The following is a 24,212-nucleotide window of genomic DNA, read 5'->3' on the forward strand; positions in this document are numbered from 1 at the left end:
TACTGCTTTACCCTCGTCCACTTCCTTAGTCACCTTCTCAAAGAACTCAATAAGGTTTGTGAGGCACGACCTGCCCTTCACAAAACCATGCTGGCTATCCCTGATCACGTTATTCCTACCCAGATGTTCATAAATCTTATCCCTTACCATTCTCTCTAAGACTTTGCCCACCACTGAAGTCAGACTCACTGGCCTATAGTTACTAGGGCTATCCCTACTCCCTTTCTTGAACAATGGGACCACATTCGCTATCCTCCAGTCCTCTGGTACTATTCCCGTTGACAATGACGACATAAAAATCCAGGCCAATGGCTCTGCTATCTCCTCCCTAGCTTCCCATAGGATCCTGGGGTAAATGCCATCAGGCCCAGGAGACTTATCTATATTCATCCTTTCCAATATTCCCAAAACCTCTTCCCTGCATATTTCCAGGGCATCCATTCTAATTATTTGTGATTCCATATTCACATCAGCAACAGTGTCCTGTTCCTGAGTGAATACTGATGAAAAGTACTGATTTAATGTCTCTCCAATCTCCTCCACCTCCACACACAACTTCCCACTACTATCCTTGACTGGACCGATACCTACCCTAGTCATCCTTTTATTCTTGACATACCTATAGAAAGCCTTTGGGTTTTCCCTAATCCTACCAGCTAAAGACTTTTCATGTCCCCTTCTCGCTTCTCTTAGCTCCCTCCTGGCTACCTTATAACTCTCAATCGCCCCTACTGAACCTTCACGCCTCATCTTTACATATGCCGCCTTCTTCCCTTTCACAAGGGACTCCAATTCCTTACTAAACCACGGCTGCCTCACAAGGCCCTTTACACCATGCCTGACTGGTACATACCTATCGAGGACACGCAGTAGCTGCTCCTTGAACAATCCCCACATCTCAAAATCTGATCTGCCCTTCTCAGAAATCACTACAGAAGGAAAGTACAATTTCATCAAGGTAATCACTCAATTCAGCACACAATACTTCTGGCCCAAGTTTCTAGACGTTCATATGTTCTTTTCAAATAGGAATTACATTTTTAAAATAATGTAGCATTGTGCTTGCAATTGTACTAATAGGTAGGAAACCCCAACTCACAGTAACCCTCTGTCTCAAAAAACTCCCACTTATTAATTTGTTCTTTTCATGATCTGAAACTTATCCCTCAATTGACTGGTCATCAGATCTCCTCTTAATCTCCTTTACTATAATTAAAAGTTATTCATTACGAAGTTTAAGCTTCTTACCCTAGAATTTTAAAGAATTTGGCATGACTCTGACACCCATCCGAAAATAAAACTGAGCATAGCAAACCAAGAAGTGAATGCACGCTATTTTGTTGCCAAGTTTAGACGGCAAAACGAAGATTGGGATCGACACACTCGGATCAGCAATAGCAAACAATTTCGACATCTCTTTAAAACAAAACAGAATTCTTTTGAAGTGAAGTGAGATGAAAAGCTTTTCTAAAATGTCTTTGTTAAGCAATATCATAACAACTTAAGTCTTTGCTTCTGCTTGCACGGGCAAATTCTCAAAATTCATAAACTTTTCTAACTTTACCAAATTTACCCCATATTATACTAATATGTTTCATAATTACTCCTGATTTACGCTCTTACTGAAGTCTTAAGAATCTGTGCTCTATTTATTCTAAAGTATAGGTATTTTTAATGCATCTCCCTTTCCTTTCCCTAAGACACATGCAGCTAGTAAGATCTGATCAATCTACTAACTTGTCTACATCCACCCAAAGTCACCTAAAAGTTACGTTCAGTTAATCAAACTTGTGAATGTGACACAAGCATTTAAGGGCACTAGTTTAAACACCACTCTGCCCTTTCCTCTGATACAAAATACATCCATTAAACACTATCTTCTGTCTTTAATCAACTTTCCACATTCCAGTTGACACTGCATTGCAACTTCATTTGCAAGTCTTCTGCAGATACCTTATTCGAAGCGTTCATTGTTTGTCATCTCATTTCAATTATCACCTCAAAACAATTATTTAAGTTCACAACAAAGTCATTTTAAATTGCATCTACGAAGTATATCAGAGTTGCTGGTTTACAAAAAACAAACTGAGAAAAATAGACTGACACTTCTCTCTCCTAAATAAGAACAGAGGCAGTCAGAGGGCCAGAAAAGTGTATGAAGCCAAATGATGCATTCCAAAAATTAACACTTCTCAACTGTCCAGTAGCACAAATATTTATCTTTTAATGTTAACAAAATTTGCCATTCTGGGCAGACTATTCTACACAATGACATTCTTTGTTTAAATTAGCGGAATCCAAATTGGCCTCCCCTCCTTCCAAAATTAGCCTGCAGGCCTGGGTTTGAGGATAGAAAAATTGGTGCTGAGTATCTCTTATGTTGTGGTTCTTATTAGTTGAAAAAGTACGTGTCCAAGCTGTTTCTTCAACATGAGACAATCCTAAACTCTTCAATCTCACTTTGTAGATTAATTCTCCTAAGCTATCAACTTGGCTTTCCCTTTTTGCATTTGCTCCAATGACTGGATCTTTGAAATTGTACCATGACCAAAATATTACACAGTAATCCACTGGTGTGGACATCAGTTATTGAACAAGTTTATTATCACCTTCTGAAATTTATGTTCTGTTTCATTTATTTTGTTTACTGTTGTCCTGCACTGTGGTGTTTGTTTCAATGGGCTTTTCGCCAATGCTTCAAGATCCCTATAGTTTTGTATCCTGCAGTCACAAGCATTTATTTATTCTAACATTTGGTCTTATAATCTTGCAAGTTTCCAGTCATCTGTCTACTTTCACAAATTATTTAGTTTATCTCTTCCCCACCACAGTCCTCACCTTAATTTGTTTGCCCCTGCAAAATGAAAGCGCTTCCTTTCTGGTCCAGCTCCATATCATGCGCACAAACTGTAATCAGAGAGTGTCCTATGCCTGATCCACGACAGCTTGACAGCAAAACTTGCCATTTCAACTCAGTTCCATTCATCATCATCCTTCACTTTTTTAAAGAAATAATTTACCTTGGGAGCTTCTTTTTCATTACATGCATTCCTAACTTGAAGGCTAATTGCTCATCTCATAATATATTTAAATACTTGCTGAAATCTAAATGCACCATATCCCACATTTGATCAGAAATGTGGCCTGACATTTTCTGCAAAGAACTCCACTTAATTTGCCATTAAGCCCTACATTAAATGCATTCTCCAGTTGATAGTAACAGAAAAGACCTCAAGAAGAGAAAATACATTCAAAATTACAGCAAAGCAAATAAGCAATCCTTTCCTTTTCTACAGAGTACACATTAATTCTTTTCTAAAATCTTCTTTAGGCTTGAATGATAACTGAAGATATTTCACATCACATTCCAGAGTAACCAATTGCACCAATCACTGCACAAAGCTCTAGTACGTGATTACTAAGGAACTCCTACTGAGAAACCTGGCTTCTAAGTAACCAAAAGGTCAAATCAATTAAAATAACTATTGCTTAATTTCATAACAAATTAATTTTATGGTTTAACAATCATGTTTTACATTGGCCAAAGGCCAATAATTCCATCTGTATCTGGATAATCTTTGTGACAGACTGAGCAGTAAAATTAAAACAGTAAGGTAATCTTAAAAAGAAACAAATATTTTGCAGTGATTTATGCTGCTGTCATGAGGTTGAGGTACAAACAAACATTGCCCTTAAGTAAGAGCTGGAATTGAGAGTGGGAAACCAAATCTAAGTTTAATTCACAGAATCATAGAGCACAGGAGGAGGTTATAGCCCACTATACAGTATTTCAGCTGAACAAAAAAATCTAAGCTAAGCTATTTTAAACTACCCACCTTTCTCACATCAGAGCTCTTTGGTTCGGTTGTCCAAGTTATGATTCGGGAAACAGCAAGACGGGTCTCACTGGAATTAACAAAATCGACTGGGTCCATCTGCCTTGCCAGCCTCTCAATGTATTTCAAGATTGCAACTTTAACCTTTCAAATCACAAGCAAGTATGAAACAGGATTAATTAGACAGAACAAGTAAACACAAAGTCCAGAAAGATGAGATTTTTTTAATTCTTCACTCCACATATGACACTCCAACTACATATAATTTATTCTGGGTTAAACTATAAAATTACATTAAGTATTATTAATTCTCCTCTGCAAGCTGTATCTTTCCCAGCTTACATAGTGTTGGACATCAGCTCCCAGACCTCTACCAATATCATGAAAAAGAACTTCCCAAAGGGATTCAAGTAGAATGGAAAATACTTTACATCACAAGAGAGAAGAAAATTAAATGGCAATTTTCTTTTCTCATTTAAAAGATTGGTCATCCAAATATCTGTTACTTTCTGCTAAACATCAGTTAATTTGCTCCATGATGCAGTGGCATGGTGGCTCAGTGGTTAGCACTGCTGCCTCACAGCACCAGGGACCCAGGTTCGATTCCACCCTTGGATAACTGTGTGTGGAGTTTGCACATTCTCCCCTCTGGGCACTCAGGTTTCTTCCCACAGTCCAAGACGTGCAGATGAAATGGATTGGCGATACTAAATTGCCCACAGTGTTCAGTGTGTAGGCTAGGTGGATTAGCTATTGGAAATGCAGGGTTAGGGTGTGTCTGGATGGGACCTCTTTAGGGGTCATTGTGGAGTCGATGAGCCAAATGCCCACTTACACTCTATGTTGGCATTTAGCAGAAATCAAGAAATGGTACAACTGTATATTAAGTAGGAACTAATGTATAATGTATAATTCAGTATAATGTACAAATCTGAATTGGATCTTCTGAATCTCTTCTTTTCAGCTAGTTCAAAAGTTTCAGTTGCTATTATTTTTTAAGTAGGATTGTACATTAATTCAAGATGTTTTTCCAGTATTTATCTAGCATAGCATTGAATGTTTTTAAACCAACCTTGAGGTTAGGTGTTTGTGTTTGATCCACTATAAAACGCATAAGAATATTGAATTGCTGATCAAATGGGAAGGACTCTCTGCAAGCAAAGAAAAGGAGTTAGAATTTCATAATTCATAATTTAATATTCTGTGACTGGTTAGCATTTATATATCAAAATACTCCTACATAAAATTAAAAATAGCAACAAATCTTTTTAAAAACTTTAAAACGCAACTTTTATATTATTTTGCCTTTCACCCTCATCCCTTTTATCATTCATTTTCTAATTCAAAAACCCTTTCATTTTGCTGTTTCCCTCTTACCGCACCTCCGTTTAGGTGTGAGGGCAAACAGTACAGTATCTAATGTTGATGTACAGAACTGGATCAATTGTCCAGCAAACTGAGGTAAGCCTCCTAACCTACTTGCCTTAGGCTTGCTTCGGGAGGTTGGAAAAGCAGGAGTGGCATCTATCAAACTGGGGGCAGGATCAGGATGATATGAAATCCCTCTAACTCAATTCCCACTTCAAAGGGAAAACCTTGCTCTCACTCTTTGTTGCAACACAGTATAGCATCTACCTTGCTGTTTTGAAAAACAAATATTCATTTGTGGGCATTGCTGGCTAGTCCAGCATTTGTTACCTGTCCCTTGTTGCCCTCGAGGTGGTGGCACAGAACTGTCTCTTGAACCACTGCAGTCCATGTATTGTATGTTGACCCACAACACTATTTGGGAGGGATTTTGGATTTTCAGCCAGAGACAGTGAAGGAACAGGAAGGAATACTTCCATCACTTGACTGGTGTGGTAAGTTGCTGTGTCGGATATTTTCTGCTTTGTGCGTACAGGACCTATCTGGCCAATTTGCCACAATGTCAGGTAGATGCCAGTGCTGTACCTGTACTGAAAGAGCTTTGTTAATGGAGTGGAAGGTTCTGGAGCCCAAGTCTTCAGTTTTATTGATGGACTGTTGTTATGGCTGCTAGCCTTTGCAGTATAGTGACTCCAACCATTTCTTGATACATGAAACGAATGAAGTTAGATGTAGATGTATTATGCTGGGAAGCACTGGGGGAGGCAAAAGTGGATCATCCACTCAACTGAAGATTGCTGCAGATGTTTCAGCCTCAGCGTTTGCACTGATGTGCTGGGCTCTTCCATCACTGGGAATGGGGATATTATTGGAGTTGCCTCCTCCAGAGAGTTGTTTCATTGTCCGCCACTATTTATGACTGGACGTGGCAGACTGAAGAGCTTAAACCTAATCAGGCTCAATGGTTTTCACTGCTGCTACAGGGGCCCGGGTTAGATTCCACCCTCAGGTGACTGTCTGTGTGGAGTTTGCACATTCTCTCAGTGTTTGCGTGGGTTTCCTCTGGGTGCTCTGGTTCCTCCCAAAATCCAACAATGTTAGGTGGATGGCCATGCTAAATTGCCCATAATGTTCAGGGGTTTGTAGGTTCAGTGCATTAATCAAGGGAAATGTAGAGTAATAGGATAGGGGAACATGTCTGGTTGGGATACTCTTCTGAGGGTTGGTGCGGACTTGTTGGGCGAAATGGCCTCTTTCTACACTGTAGGGATCCTATGATACTAATTGGTCGTTTTGGTTTGCCCTGTCAATCACTTGCTGTTTATGGTGTTTGACATGCAAGTAGTCCTGTTTAGTAGCTTCACTGTGTTAATACCTCATTTTCAGACATGCCTGGAACTGCTTCCTGCACGCCCTCCCGCAATCTCTGCTGACCAGGGTTGAACCCCTGGCTTGAGGGTAATGGTCAAGTGGGAGATGCTCTTGGCCATGATTGCAGGTTGTACTGGAATACAATTCTGCTGCTGCTGATGGCCCACAGCACCTCATGAACATCCAGTATTAACTTGTGACATCTGTTCGAGTCTGTCCCATTTAGAATGGCAATCACGTCACACAACATGATGGAGGGTATTCTTAACGTGAAGGTGGGACTGTCTCCACAAGGATTGTCTGATGGTCACTCTTACCACAACAGTCCTAGACTAGACAGATGCATCTGCAGCCAGGAGACTGGTAAGGATGAGGTCAAGTATGTTTATCCCTCATTAGTTACTTCACTACATGCTGCAGATATCCCTTCAGAATCCAATCAGCTTGATCATCAGTGCTACTGCTGAGCCACTCTCAGTAGTGACTTTGGAATCCCCCACCCAGAGCAGATGTTGTGTCCTTGTTACTCTCAGTTTCCTCCAAGTGTCGTTCAATATGGAGATGTACTGATTCATCAGTCGAGGGAGGATGGTACGTGGTAATCAGCAGGTGCCTTCCTTGTCCATGAGAGTTCACAGGATCGAGAGTCAATGTTGAGGACTCCCAGGGCAACTCCCTCCTGACTGTGCTGCCACTTCTGCTAGGTCAGTACTGCCTGTGGGACAGGATATATCCAGGAATAGTAATAGTGATGTCTGGGACAGTGTGTGTAAGGTACGATTCTATGAACATGACTATGTCAAGCTGTTGATTGACTAGTTTGCAAGACAGATCTTCCTATTTTGGGACCAGATCCCAGATAGAGTCATAGAGATGTACAGCATGGAAACAGACCAGATATCCCAAAGCAATCTAGTCCCACCTGCCAGCACCCGGCCCATATCCCTCCAAACCCTTCCTATTCACATACCCATCCAAACGCCTCTTAAATGTTGCAATTGTACCAGCCTCCACCACTTCCTCTGGCAGCTCATTCCATACATGTACCACCCTCTGCGTGAAAAAGTTGCCCCTTAGATCTCTTTTATATCTTTCCCCTCTCATCCTAAACCTATGCCCTCTAGTTCTGGGCTCCGCAACCCTACGGAAAAGACTTTGCCTATTTATCCTATCCATGCCCCTCATAATTTTGTAAACCTCTATAAGGTTACCCCTCAGCCTCCAACGCTCCAGGGAAAACAGCCCAAACCTGTTCAGCCTCTCCCTGTAGCTCAGACCCTCCAACTCTGGCAACATCCTTGTAAATCTTTTCCTTTCAAGTCTCACAACATCTTTCTGACAGGAAGGAGACCAGAATTGCACGCAATATTCCAACAGTGGCCTAACCAATGAACTGTACAGCCGCAACATGACCTCCCAACTCCTGTACTCAATACTCTGACCCATAAAGGAAAGCATACCAAATGCCTTCTTCACTATCCTATCTACCTGTGACTCCACTTTCAAGGAGCTATGAACCTGCACTCCAAGGTCTCTTTGTTCAGCAACACTCCCTAGGACCTTACCGTTAAGTGCATAAATCCTGCTAAGATTTGCTTTCCCAAAATGCAGCACCTCGCATTTATCTGAATTAAACTCCATCTGCCACTTCTCAGCCCGTTGGCCCATTAGAAAAGAGGATTTTGCAGGGTCGATAGGGCTCTTTTTGATTCTGTCTTTTTGAGTGCCTAAGTCGATATCATGAGTTTGTCCAGGTTTGTTTCTTTATTAAGACTTCATAGCAACAAAATGCTTTCATAGTGATAAAAAACAGCAATGTGATAATGACAGGAGTTTATTACTAGTTGCATTAATTAAAGGGTATGCTCTGGCCAGGAGAGAATTGATAACATTGAAATAAAGCAAGGAAGTTAAGACATTATTGCTCTTGATTATACATGAATGATTGAAACGTGAATGCATAGGATATAATAGTCTAACATGTTTGTTTGTCAGACAAAATCGATAAATATTCTATAAATATTTGACTCAAATATTGAAAATAATCTGAAGATAATTTTGTTTTGATGATTCACCCTCAGCACTGGGAGTGCAGTTAACTCATCTCAGATGGCACCAGACTACATTACAATTGCAATTCATTCTTGGCTGGTAGCCATCTGTTGAAACGTACAATCAAAGGAGATGCTCAGTCAAGATCTTTACTGAACTTATGCATTGCGATGAATTTTAAGAGAAGCAGACTGCTTCAAGAATCAGGAAAGAGTGTGACAATGACAAATTACTTCATTCAAAAGCATTGTGAATCTTGCCATTTTTCCTTCTAGAAAGCCATGAATGCTCAGTCATTGAGTACATTCAAGATAGAGACTGAGACATTTTTGAACTACAAAGAAACTTATGAATAGGAGGCAAGTGTGAAAAGATGGAGTTGAGGTAGAAGATAGTTTTGAAGGTAGAGCAGGCTTGACCAAAGACCACATCTATTCTTATTTCATAATACCACCATGTCAAACACCATTATGAGAAAGTATACCCAGAAAAATATTACATACAACTAAAAGTTACAAGAAACTGCTTGCTCCTTGTCTGACCTGGTAACATCTAGTGCCTTCTGAACCTTGGCCTGTACAGAACCTAATAAATCTGCACCCATCTTCTTTAAAAGCTGAGTCAGGAGCACAAACAGCCAATCCTGGAGGTCTTCCTTGTGGATAATGATGAAATCTACTAAAGTTTCCAAAAACATGCTGAATACCTGAAAAAGGAGGATGTATTTATATTTTTTGTTGAGGGCAATAGAATACCAACCAACAAGAAATTCATTTGACACTGTAAATAAACAAGCAATCTGCAGAAACCACCTTGCAAATATCATTCCCTTTTCTTATACACAATTAATTTGTATTGAAGGTGAATGAAATAAAGTAATGTCCACTGAAACAAAGCATACCTAGACAGATGACTGGACATAAAATTGAAAAACGCTATTCTACAATTTTGATTACATTACTTATTAGCTATATGAATTTTAAATAAAAACTTTAACACCATATGGTCCAGATGCAGTTCACTCCATTGAAACTCCATTTAAGGGATGAGGACAGTGTGTTTTTAAGAATGCGTCCATTGGAAGTGGATCTTTCTGGCTAGGCCAGCATTTATAATCACCCTGAAATGTCCAGAGGGCAGTTAAGAGTCTCCAGCACTACTTCTGCTGTTGATCTGAAGTCAAACATAGGTCAGGTCAGGTAAGGCTGGCAGATTTACGTCCCCAAATTACATTCGTGAACCAGATCAATTATTACAACAATTTATGGGTAGTTACATAGTCATCATTAAACTAGTTTTTAATTCCAGATTTTTACTGATTTCAAAATACACTCTCTGCTGCAATGGGATTTAAATCCAGGTTTGGAGAACATTAGCCTGTGCTCTGGTTTACAAAACCAATGACAGCAATACACCACCACTGCCCTAATTCAAGTACAGCTCTTGTCTTTAGAATTTATAGAAACTTTCAGATTTTGTAGAGAATGAGTTTGTTTTTTAAAAAAGCTAAGGATTCCAATGTGTTAGGAACACAAATTACCTTGCTCCCACCTGGTGAAAATCAGCTTTGTTCATGTCATGAAATAAAATAGCAACAAGACTTCAAATTGCACAGTTTCTGTCACTGCTCCCGAACTATTTCGAAACTGATGCAATATCAATTTTGCGCATAAATGCTAATTCAACAAAAAAAGTCAAGCAATACTCACTAAATCCCACTTGTAACATTCTGAAAAATAGCCTTCAGCAAACTATTTTCAGTGAACTAATATTTAATGGCAGAATACATGCATCCTGCTGTTGCAGATATCTAGTTCACATACTTTAGAATCTAACTTCACAGTTATATGTTAAAAGGATAAGAGACAGAGTTACAAAATAGTAAAGTTAAAAATCATACAACACCAGGTTATGGTCAAACAGGTTTATTTGGAAGCAGTAGCTTTCAGAATAAGAATTGTCCACAATCACCTGAAAGAGCAGCACTCCGAAAGCTAGTGCTTCCAAATAAACCTGTTGTACGATAACCTGGTGTTGTGTGACTTTTAACTTTGTCCACACCAGTCCAACACTGGCATCTCCAAATCATGACAAAATAGTTGGCAAAACTAGCTAGCTGAAGAATGATTCACAAAATGCCTACACAATGCTTGCAAAGAAGTGTGGTGATGTTTTTGTCTTGGAGGTCGAGCTAAATTTGTTTAAAAACATTTAACATACTTTGAAAACTTACAAGGGGGTATACAATCTATTTACCTCACCAGATCAAAGAAATAGCAAATGAGGGATAATGAACTGAAAGATCAGTTTCAACAAAGTTCACAGCCGGCTATATCATCATGGGTGGTATTTGAGTAGGTCTTCTCCTTTCAATTTATCTGGGTACCTGCTGGAAAGGTTAATTGCAATTTAAACCTATCGTGTTCGCATTACACTAAGGGAACACCGTCGAAGTAAACGACAGATAAGACATGCACTGTAGGCGGAGAAAAAAAAACACTGACTTCAATACTGAGCATGTGCTGAGATGGGCAAGGCTTAATTACAGCTTCAAATCTTATTTGAAAAATTGCTTGATTTGACACCAGTAGGAGAATTTACAGGGGAAACACATTGTCTGATTACAAAAGAAAGAAACCAGCTGAAGTAATGTGGAAGCATGAGATAAGTAACCAGAGTAAAAGGACTGAGGCATCTACAGTTAAGAGGTCTTGATCTCAAGTCTTATCCCCAAGAAAGGATGGAACAAAGTGGAATTAAAGATAGTCTCCAGAGGCATGTTATGGGTAGTCCCTGCAGGAATAAATAACGAAGATTTTGTGTTTTATATGAGAATTCTTGGTGGAATAAAAAAGCAAATCTGACCAAATATTACTTGAAACTAGATTGAGTTAACAGTGCTCATTTTATTTCATTCTTCTGACACTATATTTTTAAAACTTTCATATGATATCTTGCAACTTAGCTTGAGTGGTCAGAATAAGGTATTTGTATTATTTCTTCTTAAATATAAAGGATGCCACATTTTAAACTTTCAGCAGCTACTCCAGTAATTGAGATTTAGCTTTGCAATAGTGTTTGAAACAAACTTCCTCAGCAAATAAGAAAGTATTTTTCAATAGCCTCATTATTTGTTAGTTTGTGATAAACAGTAAAAACAACACTTACTCTCTGTTGTGAGTTCCAACAAAGGACAGGACATGCAAGAAAACAAATTATTGATTAATGCAGTAGGCTTAAAAGCAACAGTGCTTTGCAATGGTTACTAACGTTCAGTAATCATTTCATAAAACACAGGCTTTTGGACAAAGCTAAGCAAATTACAAACAAATTACAAACAAACTCCCATGCTCACTCCATTCCAAAGTAGAAATTAGAGTATATCATTTTAATAATTTCTTGTTATTTAACTTCCAGTACAATTAAGTAATTGCTTACTTCATCAACATTCATCAAATAGGTTATCACTTGGACTAGGGTTTACACAAAACCATTTTAGGAAGTTACATTTCAAAATTAGCTTAATAGGTTCTTTTCTACTGCTGCAGGTTAGAAGAGGTAGGTTACAATTGTATAGGGATTACTAACTAAAAGAATTTTGAAAAATCAAATCCTTACTGGAAAATATGCATGTTGATTTTAAAGAACACATCTTTTAAAAATTGATTAGATTACTTACAGTGTGGAAACAGGCCCTTCGGCCCAACAAGTCCACACCGACCCTCCCAAGAGAAACCCACCCAGACCCATTCCCCTACATTTGCCCCCTCACCTAACAATACGGGCAATTTAGCATGGCCAATTCACCTAACCGGAATTTTTTTTGGACTGTGGGAGGAAACCGGAGCACCCAGAGGAAACCCACATAGACACAGGGAGAATGTGCAAACTCCACACGGAGGCGGGAATTGAACCCAGGTCTCTGGTGCTGTGAGGCAGCAATGCGAACCACTGTGCCACCATGCCGCCCCAAAATTGTATGTTTTCTGATGACTAATTCTTCATATAGTCTATATTTACAAATGCCCTGCATAGCTCTAATCAAGTAATTAAAAACACAGCACATTTTTGAGACAATCTTCCATATATGGTCCAATGTAAACAAATACTTAAAATGTTGCATGCATTCACACCAAACAGAGTTATTTATATGTACATGCAGAAAGTTGTTTTCATGAATGCCATTCAACTAGAAGTTACCTTGCTATGAGGATCTGCAAACATACGAGTGAAAATCTCACACAATCGTTTCAATTCAACTCGGCTATAAACGAATACAAAATATGTTTATTAAAAACATAGTATTGTCACATTAGATGAAGTCAGGTGGTTGATAACTTACTTTCTTTCTAGACATACAAATTACAGCAATGGAAAAATAAATAAAATTCTGCCTGTTATTAAAATGTTTTAACATAGTCGGAACAGGATAATTTTAATTTGTAGTTGCCAGTTTATATGACCTTCATCCGCATTTAGACCATAAGACCATAAGAGATAGGAGTGGAAGTACCGCCATTCGGCCCATCGAGTCCACTCCACCATTCGATCATGGCTGATGGGCATTTCAACACCACTTATCCGCACTCTCCCATATCCCTTTAACTCCTTGTGAGATTAAGAATTTAAAGTCCCGGCCTCCACAACGCTCCGTGGTAATAAATTCCACAGGCCCACCAACCTCTGCCTGAAGAGATGTCTCCTCATTTCCATTCTAAGTTGGCACCCTCTAATTCTAAGGCTGTGCCCATAGGTCCTAGTATCCCTGCCTGACAGAAACAAATTCCCAGCATCCACCCTTTCTAAACCATGTACTATCTTCTAAGTTTCTAACAGATCTCCCCTCAGCCTTCTAAACTCTAATGAATACAATCCCAGGATCCTCAGCCGTTCATCATATGTTAGGTCTACCGTTCCAGGGGGCATTCATGTGAATCTCTGCTGGACACGCTTCAGCGCCATAATGTCCTTCCTGAGGTGTGGGGCTCAAAACTGGACACAGTATCTAAAAGGGGCCTAACCAGTGCTTTATACAGTCTCAGTAGCACATCACTGCTTTTACATTCCAACCCTCTTGAGATAAATGACAACATTACATTTGCTTTCTTAACCACAGACTCAACCTGCAAGTCAACCTTTAGGGAATCCTGTACGAGCACTTCCAGATCCCTTTGTATTTGGCTTTATAAATTTTCTCACCATTTATAAATGATTCCATGCCTGTGTTCTTTTTTCCAAAGTGCATGACCTTGCATTTGCTTACATTGAATTTTAGCAGCCATTTCTTGGACCATTCTCCTAAACTTCTAAATCTTTCTGTAGCCTCCTCACCTCCTCAGAACTACCTGCCTGTCCACCTAACTTTATATCATCTGCAAACTTTTCCAGAATGCCCCCAGTCTCTTCAAACAGATCATTTATATATAAAGTGAACAGCTGCAGCCCCAACACTGAACCCTGTGGGACCCCACTTGTCACCAGCTGCCATTCCAGAAAAGAACCTTTTATCCCAACTGTCTGCCATCTGTCAGACAGCTAATCCCCAACCCATGCCAGTCATTCACCTCGAACACCATGGGCCCTCACCTTACTCAGCGGCCTCCCATGAGGCACCTTATCAAAGGCCTTTTGGAAGTCGAGATAGATAACATCCACTGGGTTTCCCGGGTCTAACCTACTTGCGACCTCTTCAAAGAATTCGAACAGGTTTGTCAGGCACAATCTCCCCTTACTAAATCCATGCTGACTTGTTCTAATTCAACCCTATACTTCTTAACAACAAAATCTCATCCTTAATGATAGATTCTAGAATTTTACCTACACTCAAGGTTAGCTAATTTTCCATTTTTTGTCTTGATCCTTTCTTGAACAAGGGAGTCACTACAGCAATTTTCCAATCAAAATATAGTGCTTGAAGGTACACGTATATCTTGTTTTCTTTAATTGGGAAATTTTGTACAGCTCAAGAGTAAAGTCAATTACCTAATTTATATTTTAAAGCTATGGGTGAAGTGTTTGATGTATATGCAACTTAACTGATCTAATTTTAACTAACAACTCAGTTCCAAAATTCCACCTTGATAAATTCAAACGTTTGTACTGAAGTTTTTTTTGATCCAATTAAGAATACAAACATATTTTAAATTAGTGAAGGCTAACATTAAGCCTGAAGACTGGAAAACCCCAAATTTCAAATCAATTTTAACTTATTACATTACCTCTACTTCTGGATACATGGTGATAGTGCCAAACTGAGAAGAATTAATTTACTACAGCGAATTATTTTAACACAAGCTATGAAAATAACTGAATAGTTTGAAAAGTAAGTTGAAAGAATTCTGCAACATGATAGTACATTTTATAGGACCTCACCTTAATGTCCTCTGACTTTTCAACAGATTTTGAAGGCCGACAAGTCCCTCTTTTCTCTCAGACCAATTTGAACTAGCACAGTGGTTTAAGACCTCAGCCACATCCTCTGTTTGACGCAGGTAGTGTGGAATGCCTCCATTTCTGGAGCCATATGACCGCTCTGAACAAGCGCTAGATGCATCACTGTTCGCATCGTCATCAGAGTACATCCCATACGGCTCATATCGCCTTCTCACGGGTTTTTTCTAAAAGTGAAAATAAAGCATTGTTTTATTAACCGCAAACAAAATCGAAATGCATGTTTATACATTTTGTGAATTTGTAGATGTTTAAAACGTGTTCAAAATGATCATTTTATTTCTTCAAAAGAAAAGCTAAGCTTAACACCACTTCAGGAAAATCGTTCAAAAAATTGGAACAACACAATCATGTGACATATAAATGCAAACATGCCCGATTGGGATTATTTTATAATAAAAATAACTGTCACCCCCACAGATTTTACATTTGTAAACCAAAATGAGGTGATTATGAAAGTATTACAATCACTACTTTTCACTAATTCACTTGCTTTTCTTCCTAACCTACGTTCACAAACCCATGTACGTGAGCAAAACAACATCTTGGCTAAAATTTATTGTTTCATGCTTTCAACAAAAAAATTAAAACCCTGTTTGAAGTTTGACATTTAATTTAAATAGTATTCAGGAAAAAAGTTCTTTCTTAAATGCACTACTTCAAAGGAGACAATATCTTAGCTTCAGTTGCAAAAAAAATCTGGATAGATATAAATGAATCCTCGAACAGGTTTTCAAGAAAGCTATGTTTCACAAAGTTTTATCAATATGAATCATCTTCCATTGTTTAGCTCATGTTATGAGCTGACATCAAAATAGATATTGTAAATAAAAGCAGCTTACATAACAAAAACAGTCTATTCAACACAACCAGTTATCATCAGTATTTTAATGACTCACATCACTCAGTTTAACTCAGCTCTGTGTCTCCATTCTCCAAATGAAGTTCAACTGAAGCTCAAAGAAACAACAAGCTCATCTTTCACCTGAAATGTTCAACTATTTCACATCATAACCACTGCTCTTAAATGTTTTCAGACAGCAACCATGAGTAATGACAATCGTTGCTACCACTTTCAGACTTCTTTTTTGTGTATTTCCTTGACACATCACTTTTGCCTTGCACCATCATTCCTTTTATTATTTAATCTCTCCTGACTTCTACCCTACCACAAACTTTCTATGTTATCACTTTCTCCCTGTTTAAAAGTCCTGCTTTAATAGGCTCTACGCTCTTCACCATTATTCACTTAAATCTTCTGATACTACGAACACTTTCTTACCCAGATATTCTACACAGACAATGTGTGCACTGGGAGCCTTTCGTTCCCCAACACAGATCATGCAAAGCTGCCTTTTTGGCTGCATCAAGAATATGTTCAAAGAAATTCTCCGAAACATATTTCAGCATTTCCCCTCTTCTTTACTCTTCCTCTAACATTGCCCGTTTCAACATTCAGGTAATTAATATTCCCCAACGTTACCATTCTAAAGTCTTTGCATGTCTGTGATTTCCTTAAAGATTTACTTTTCTGTCTCCTTCCCTCACTCTCCATAATTTGGAAGCTAATAGTCCTGCAGTATGATAATGCCTTTCTTATTTCTCAATTTTAACCAAACAGATTCTGTCCTTATCAACGACATTCTCTCTTTCCATCACAATATCATTCTCCCACCTGTCCTGTCACACACTGACTTTGTTTTTCCCCTTCTGTATTCTTCTGCACACTTTGTACCATTGAATATTAAGCACTGGTTCTCACTACGTTAAAGCTATATTATTGTCATCAGATTATATTCCCAAAAGGCAATTGTAACTTACCAATCTTATTCACTACACTGTACATTTATGTACAGAAATTTTAAATCTGCAGTTGTTTCCTCTCTGTCTGTGTTAGTCAACTCCTTTTGGGTATGATTGCAATGCTTCTTTCGGCAGTTTTATCCAAGTCTCACTTTAGGCACCTTACTCATCTTTTCCATTTTTATACACCTCATGCTAATTTAGTTCAAATACTCTTCATCCATACCAGTGAACCTCCACATGGGAACTTCAGGTCCAGTCATGTTGAGGGACAACCTATCCTTTTTAACTAGATCAGCTGGTCCTAATGCCTAAAGAATCTGAAGCCTGCCTTCCTGAGCCATATTAGAGGCCACATATTGATCCCACCCATCTTCTGGTTTCTACTCTCACTGACACATGGAATTGGGAGCAATCTACAGATTACTTCATTCAAATATAAACTTGTTTCTCTAGCTCCTGAATGTGTGACCATAGAGATGCTTATTATTTAGGCCATATAACATTAGCATGCAAAAAGGTCGTGCTCACACCCCTTCTCCCTCCAAATTGTTCGCACCTGCTGTGTGATGTCCTTTACTCTGACACTTGTACAGAAATTTCAGCCCACCCCATTATAGGGAAAATGACTTCATTACTAATTACTGCCATCCCACCTATGCAGTCCCTTAGCCATGACAGCATGATCTGGATCGTATTCCTGACCTTCTCTAGCAATCTCCTATTTGATACTTTGTCAAAAGCTTTCTTGACATTCTTGCACACTACATCCACTGCAGGGCTATCGTCACATCTTCTGATTAGGCAAAAATGAAACTCCCAAGTGCTAATTTTCTCTATGAGCACACCTGCAACTGTGATACACTTTTCGGCCCAGTCAATGATTCCACAGAAGCCCTGCTTACTCCCTCAATTTAGACAAAGACATTTCCCATCTCAAAAACAGATCATTTGCACACACAACCTCAGATCCAGTTAAGTCATAACAGCATTCAAATGTGAAAAAAAGTACTGTGCATTCAAAACTGACATCTTAGTTTAAAAAAAACTCTGAAAACACATACAAAATAATTAAAACATCAACACCCAGGGGCACATTTTGCCTAGAATACAGTCCTACAGCAATTATAGGTGTGTTATATGAATATGTGGAAGTCACAACCCCATCATTACTTCTGGCAATCTTCATACTATAGTATTTAGCAAATCTTCAATAGACTATCTGAATGCATAGCTTCAAACTTTGATACTTGTTTTTGGAACAGAGTTTTACAAAAATGAATGTTACATTGCCAGAACTTTTTTGGAACCATTTTAACTTAACCCACTCAGTGGGAATGGATCCACTAACTATCAGGCTAATTTTATTGTCTGCAAAACCAGGCAGGTAAAAAACAAGTAGGAGTAAGTTACTGGAGGTGCTGGAATCTGTACTGAAAACAAATGCTGGAGATCATAGCAGGTCAGGCAACATCCATGGAGAGAGAGCAAGCTAATGTTTGGAGACTAGATAACTCTTCATCAGAGCTCTGAAAAATCATCTAGACTCAAAACATTAGCTTGCTCTTTCTCTCCCTGGATGCTGCCTGACCTACTATGATTTCCAGCATTTTGTTGCTTTCAGGTATAAAATCGTCCCAATTCCAACACATCTCTCTAATCGAACCTGTCTGGAGGGAAAATTAACTCCATTCCTTCACCTATTGAATTAGAATTATTGAACATACTTAATGCCATACTTTATATATTTAAAAAAACGGAAGCATGCTGCAATACATAAAACAATAGATCTTTCGATACGAAAAATAAAGTGTGGAATGTCTCTTCTTGCATTAATATTTCTTTGATTTACATTAATGTTATGAATATTTATGCTGAAAACTAAATAGATTATCAATAGACCATTTTCTGCTTTGGATCCATTTGCATTAAGGACCACCAAAAAGGAAAATAATTCAGATTTTCAGTATCTGCACTTTTTAAAAACAAAAGCAAGACTCTGAAAATAAACAGCAGAAGGATGAGGATTAAGGAGGGAACAGGTAAAGTGACGACTCATGTACAGCCTTCTTTAAAACAGCTTTTAAAGATGGATCCACATCAGAAACATTCACTTGGTTGTTCTAAGCTGCTATGCATGTTTCCATATTTTCCGCTTTTACTTTAAGGACTGGGCCAATATCAGCCAACCTAAATTCTAATTGGATTCAAAGTGATGACAAAAGAAATTTCCCTCAACCCAAACTGGGTTGAATTTAAACATAAACCTAAGAGGTGAAGAAACTGTGTACTTTGAAAATCCAACTCCCCCTTTGGAATCACTCATTTGCGGCTGATTTGTTCACAGCAGTAAATGTCTAATTAACTCATGACTCAATTGTTACCAAGCATCTCAATAAGGCTCAAAAGCCTCACTGGTTGAGGTTTCAAAGTTCTGTAACATAACAACAACATAGCAATGCAGTCAAAGACATCCACAACTCTATAATGAAATGTACCTCTGATCTGTTATTTGTATGTATTTATTCTAAGGGTCTGAAAGCATAAAATAGTAAAGAAATAACAGAATGATTGGAAGAAAACAGGATCAAAAAGCAGCACTACCTTAGTCCTGGAGTCTCCTAACAGCTGTTTGCAGCACAACAATTTTTATGGGGAGAAAGTACAAAGAATTATGTCAAAAGAAGAATAATCGCATATTTTTACAACAGATTGATGAATTCATTAAAGTATGTCAAACACAAAACGGATAAAGCACTTGAAAAATGACTGAGTTGCTTACTTTCAGAGAAGTTTAAATAAATGGGTGTAAGGGATGTAACAAAATCCTGCTATCATATCAACAAATGGCATGAATACGGCAGAGGGTGACCAAGATTTATCTTGCCTTTGTACAGGCTAATGATAGATAAGAAACAAAACCAATTACTGATATCGTAACCATACTTCAATAACGTGCTCAAAGTGAGAGACCTGGAAAATCAAAACTCAAGGCAATGAGCTGACTGTACCTCTGCTTGGTACCATTCAACAATAGAAACTAATGCCAGGCAAAAATAAATTTTAATTTTATTTAAATGGAAGGTCAGGACCTGCCAACACCTTTGATGCTCTGAAACTCCCCCTCAGGTTCTCGCATGTGGGGACAGAGTAATGACTTGGAGACGTCAGTGTTGGACGGGGGTATACAAAGTTAAAAATCACACAACACCAGGTTATAGTGCGACAGATTTATTTGGAAACACTAGCTTTCGGAGCGCTGCTCCTTCATCAGGTGGTTGTGGAGAATGATGAAGGAGCAGCGCTCCGAAAGCTAGTGCTTCCAAATAAACCTGTTGAACTATAGCCTGGCGTTGAGATTTTTAGCTTGGGACAGAGTAAGGAAGAGAAAGCAAGAGCAAGGATGTCATATAGGATAAGGAGAAAAGATAGCAAGACAAGTAGATGAGATCAAAGGAATGTATTAGGAAGCAAAGACAAAAAGAAAGAAAAGATGGACCAAAAGAGAACTAGAAATTAACTGCTGTCACAGTAAGACAATTTCACAGAAAAATCAACTACTGCCTCCGAGAAAAGGAAAGCAGTATCATTGATAGTTTGAAAGACATCTAACATCGGAATTGCAAAAATGAAAACCCATGTGCAAATAATGATGCATTTGCAATCTGAAGAAGAAAGGAAGTATAAATCATATAAATTTGTATAGTGATAATGTGCTCCATTGTTGAACTATCAGCCTGCGTTATTTAAACTCACATGAATGAAGATAAACCTGAGCACTCGACTAGATTTGGCTGCTTAATGTGCACTGAAAATGGGTTAACAACCTTAGGAAACACTGACTGCAGTGGTAGCATTTTTTTGAGGGGGTGGCATGAAGAGAGAACATCAAGACAACTGAGTCTCAAAATTTCACGATGCAGGAATGTAAAACTATCAAATCACAACTGTATGCAATAATAATTCAACGTAAAAATATTGAAAAGGTAATCAGCTGAGGTCCATCTTTCTGAAAAAGAAGTAAACAATTACATTTCAAAAAAGTATACTTTGTAAGGCTGAACTTTTGTTTCGTTTCTACACTTAGCTATTCAATTGTTTATTACCAAGGCATCTGCAACAGCAGCCTCCACCTCTGTGCTTGTGTTGAGAACCCTCATGGCATTTACTGTAGGAGGCAATCGACCAGCTTGTCCAAGCCCATATCGATCTAAGAAAAGTGAAAATGTCAAGTTAAACTGAGGTTCTTAAAACAAGGCTCCATTTCTCAAATTACACTAATTTCGGCTACCAGGAGCAGATATGGTGACAAATGGATTTGACTGCTGAATTTAAAGTTGCAACACAACACACATAACCTTAAGTTAGGCATTATTTCTCATGCTATTTCCAGTCAAGCAAATAGAGGATCAGGAGTAGACCATTCAGTCCCTTGATCCTGTTCTACCGCAACTAAGCACACCTCAATTTTGCAACTAAAGACGGTTTAGCCAAAGATCTTATAGACATAGATTCTTAGTCAGTATGGGAATGAGGGATAATGGCTAAAGGGCAACACAGTGGATATGAGGAATGTTGGATCAGCTATGATCCTACTGATTAACAGAGCAGGGTCAAGGGACCAAACAACCTACTCCTGCTCCTGCTCCTATTACTTATGTCCAACATTAAAAGATTATTCATAATAAGTATTCGGAGTATTTTCAAAGGGGAACACAGTTTTGATTTAAAACACTTGACAAAAGGTGGCTTCCACTTTGGCAATGAGTTTGGTTTAATGTTGTCACGTACTGAGATATGGTGAAAAGTGTTAATATTTTGACTTTTAATTTCATTTTGCGTATGCAAAAGGAGGATCAATTGCTGGATTCACCAGGGTCTATATAGGCGATCTATTTACATATTAATTTAGGTCAGAGCACATGTCTGTTTTTATCAATGTACAGCATACCTCTGTAGCAGGTCAGACTTGAACCTGGGTCTTCTAGCTCAAAGGTAGGGACACTACCACTGTGCTCCAAGAGCCCTTATGGTGGGTCAGTAAATAATGAAATATAAAACACAAAGTATAAAATAAACTTTGTTTCACTTGTTGCTAACTACATATTCAATGACAGCCTCACAGATTAATTTAATTCAGTTTGTGAGACTGAATGTGCACTTATATTGTCGACTCTAAGTGAATACATGCCTTTATTCATACTGAATCATTAATATTTCAAATGATTAGAAACTGGGTAACAACGTCCAATTTTAAAAAGACACAAGTTGAAAGTGCAACAGAAATTTAAGTTGGCATTTAAATTTATAGCATGCATCTGTGCAACACCACTCATGACATTTAGATTTTTCTCAACATTTTTAATGTTACTGCTTGAAGAAGCTGAAATTTGCACTTAAGTCATTACAAGTTAATAAGATTACTTGAACTTCAGGGGAAGTTGGCTATTAAGAGAGTCATTAGACTTGAATTGCTAAATTTGACCTGTACTTGGCCCTTGTTCAACTGATACCTTTCAAAGAGTCTTACTACCAGAACTTTTATTATAGAAAGCCTAATCCTTCCATGTAGGGAGATGGACAGGGAAGGTCCAGACTGGACTGCAGTAACGATATCAAATCCAGTAGCCATGACCAGGTGTAGCATCACCAATGATACATTAATAGATTACCTGCAGACATTCCTTCTGTAGTGCCTGCTGCCCCCAGTCTACATATTTAATGTAATAGTTGAAAACAAATGTCCTGTGGGTTCCAACAGTAACGATAAACAAACCCTTGTTCAAAAATACTAACAAAGAAAACTATTCAAACATAAGATCTTGCATTTTCCAGTACAGCTATACATCTTCTCTACATAGGAAGGGTGGAGACATGTGCTAAAATATATACAAATGATGGCTTTTTATAGTGGCGGGGGGGGGGGGGGGGGAGATTGTATGTGTACGTGTATGTGTGTGGGGGTGAGAACTCTAAGGAATGAGAAGAAATCGAGCAGAGAAAGCAGCATTTATTGGCCAACAGTGACCTTATTAGAATTAGCAGCATCGTTGCAAGGGAGTGTTTTTCACTCTTTATTGCAAAACAGAGTGGACTCCCAGTTAACAATTTCTGGTTCATATTATTGTGAAAAAAAATAAACTCTACAGTATGTGTATCACTATTTTCAAAAGGAAAATCAGCTGAAGACCTGCAAAATTAACATTTTTGTTTGTGTTGAACTTCATGATCAAGCTAAAAACACATATTGGTTAAATACAATTTTTAAAAATCCAGACCCAAAACAAGAATTAGTACAAACATGGGAGAAAAATGAGAGAAGGTAAAGCTAAAGGTTACAGAAGGGAGGCAAATAGAACTGTTATAGAAGGGTCTTTCCATCATCCAGTTTTGAAGGTCCAAACACCTTTCACAAACTCGGTGTTCCCTGTTTCTTTTTAAATACTCCAATTAAACAGTTAACCAGCTTAAATGAGTGTTCAGTCATTCGATTCCACAGATGTAGACTAATGTGATGCAACAGTAACATCCCTACCTCTGAGCCAGTAGCTTTGCTTCATGTTGACCTGCTCCAGAGCTGAGTAATAATATCTCTGAACAGAGTTAAAAATCATACAACACCAGATTATAGTCCAACATCGGCACCTCCAAACCATCTCCGAACGGGTTATAGAGTCACAGAGATGGATAGCACAGAAACAGACCCTTCAGTCCAACTCGTGCATGAAGAAAAATATCCTAAGTTAATCTATTCCCACTTGCCAGCACTTAGCCCATATCCCTCTAAACCCTTCCTATTCATATTCCGATCCAGATGCCTTTTAAATGTTGTAATTGTACCAGCCTCCACCACTTTCTCGGGCAGCTTATTGCATACAATGCACCACCCTCTTCATGAAAACATTTCCCCTCAGGTCATTTTTAAATCTTCCCCCACCCACCCTAAGCCTATGCCCTCTAGTTCTGGACTCACCCACCCCACAGAAAAGACCTTGTCCATTTACCCTGTCCACACCCCTCATGATTTTATAAACCACTATAAAGTCACCCCTCAGCCTCCAAAACTCCAGAGAAAACAGCACCAGCCTATTCAGCTGTAGCTGATTTCTCTGTACCTCAAATCCTTGTCAATTATTTCTGAACCCTTTCAACTTTCATAACATCCTTCCTATAGGAGGGAGACCAGAATTGCACATAATATTCCAAAAGTGGCCTAACCAACGTCTAGAACAACCATAACATGACCTCCCAACTCTTGTACTCAATGCTCTGACCAATAAATGCAAACATACTAAATGCTGCCTTCACTATCCTCTCGCCCTGTGACTCCAC

The 24,212-nt window shown here is 38.5% G+C and overlaps 1 protein-coding gene across 1 annotated transcript in view; it reads right to left on the reverse strand.

The window, feature by feature from the left end:
- clasp1a (cytoplasmic linker associated protein 1a) overlaps positions 1–24,212 on the reverse strand; it is a 328,274-nt gene that overhangs the window by 69,277 nt on the left and 234,785 nt on the right. The window contains exons 22-29 of the mRNA XM_060827050.1: positions 20,987–21,090; positions 19,485–19,508; positions 15,000–15,244; positions 12,828–12,891; positions 11,796–11,798; positions 9,170–9,333; positions 4,909–4,987; positions 3,837–3,980 (exon numbers count right to left, since the gene is read on the reverse strand). Coding sequence (XP_060683033.1) covers positions 3,837–3,980; positions 4,909–4,987; positions 9,170–9,333; positions 11,796–11,798; positions 12,828–12,891; positions 15,000–15,244; positions 19,485–19,508; positions 20,987–21,090 — 827 coding nt within the window. The remainder of the gene's footprint in view (positions 1–3,836; positions 3,981–4,908; positions 4,988–9,169; positions 9,334–11,795; positions 11,799–12,827; positions 12,892–14,999; positions 15,245–19,484; positions 19,509–20,986; positions 21,091–24,212) is intronic.

This window comes from Hemiscyllium ocellatum, chromosome 7, assembly GCF_020745735.1.
Source record: "Hemiscyllium ocellatum isolate sHemOce1 chromosome 7, sHemOce1.pat.X.cur, whole genome shotgun sequence".
Lineage (NCBI taxonomy): Eukaryota > Metazoa > Chordata > Chondrichthyes > Orectolobiformes > Hemiscylliidae > Hemiscyllium > Hemiscyllium ocellatum.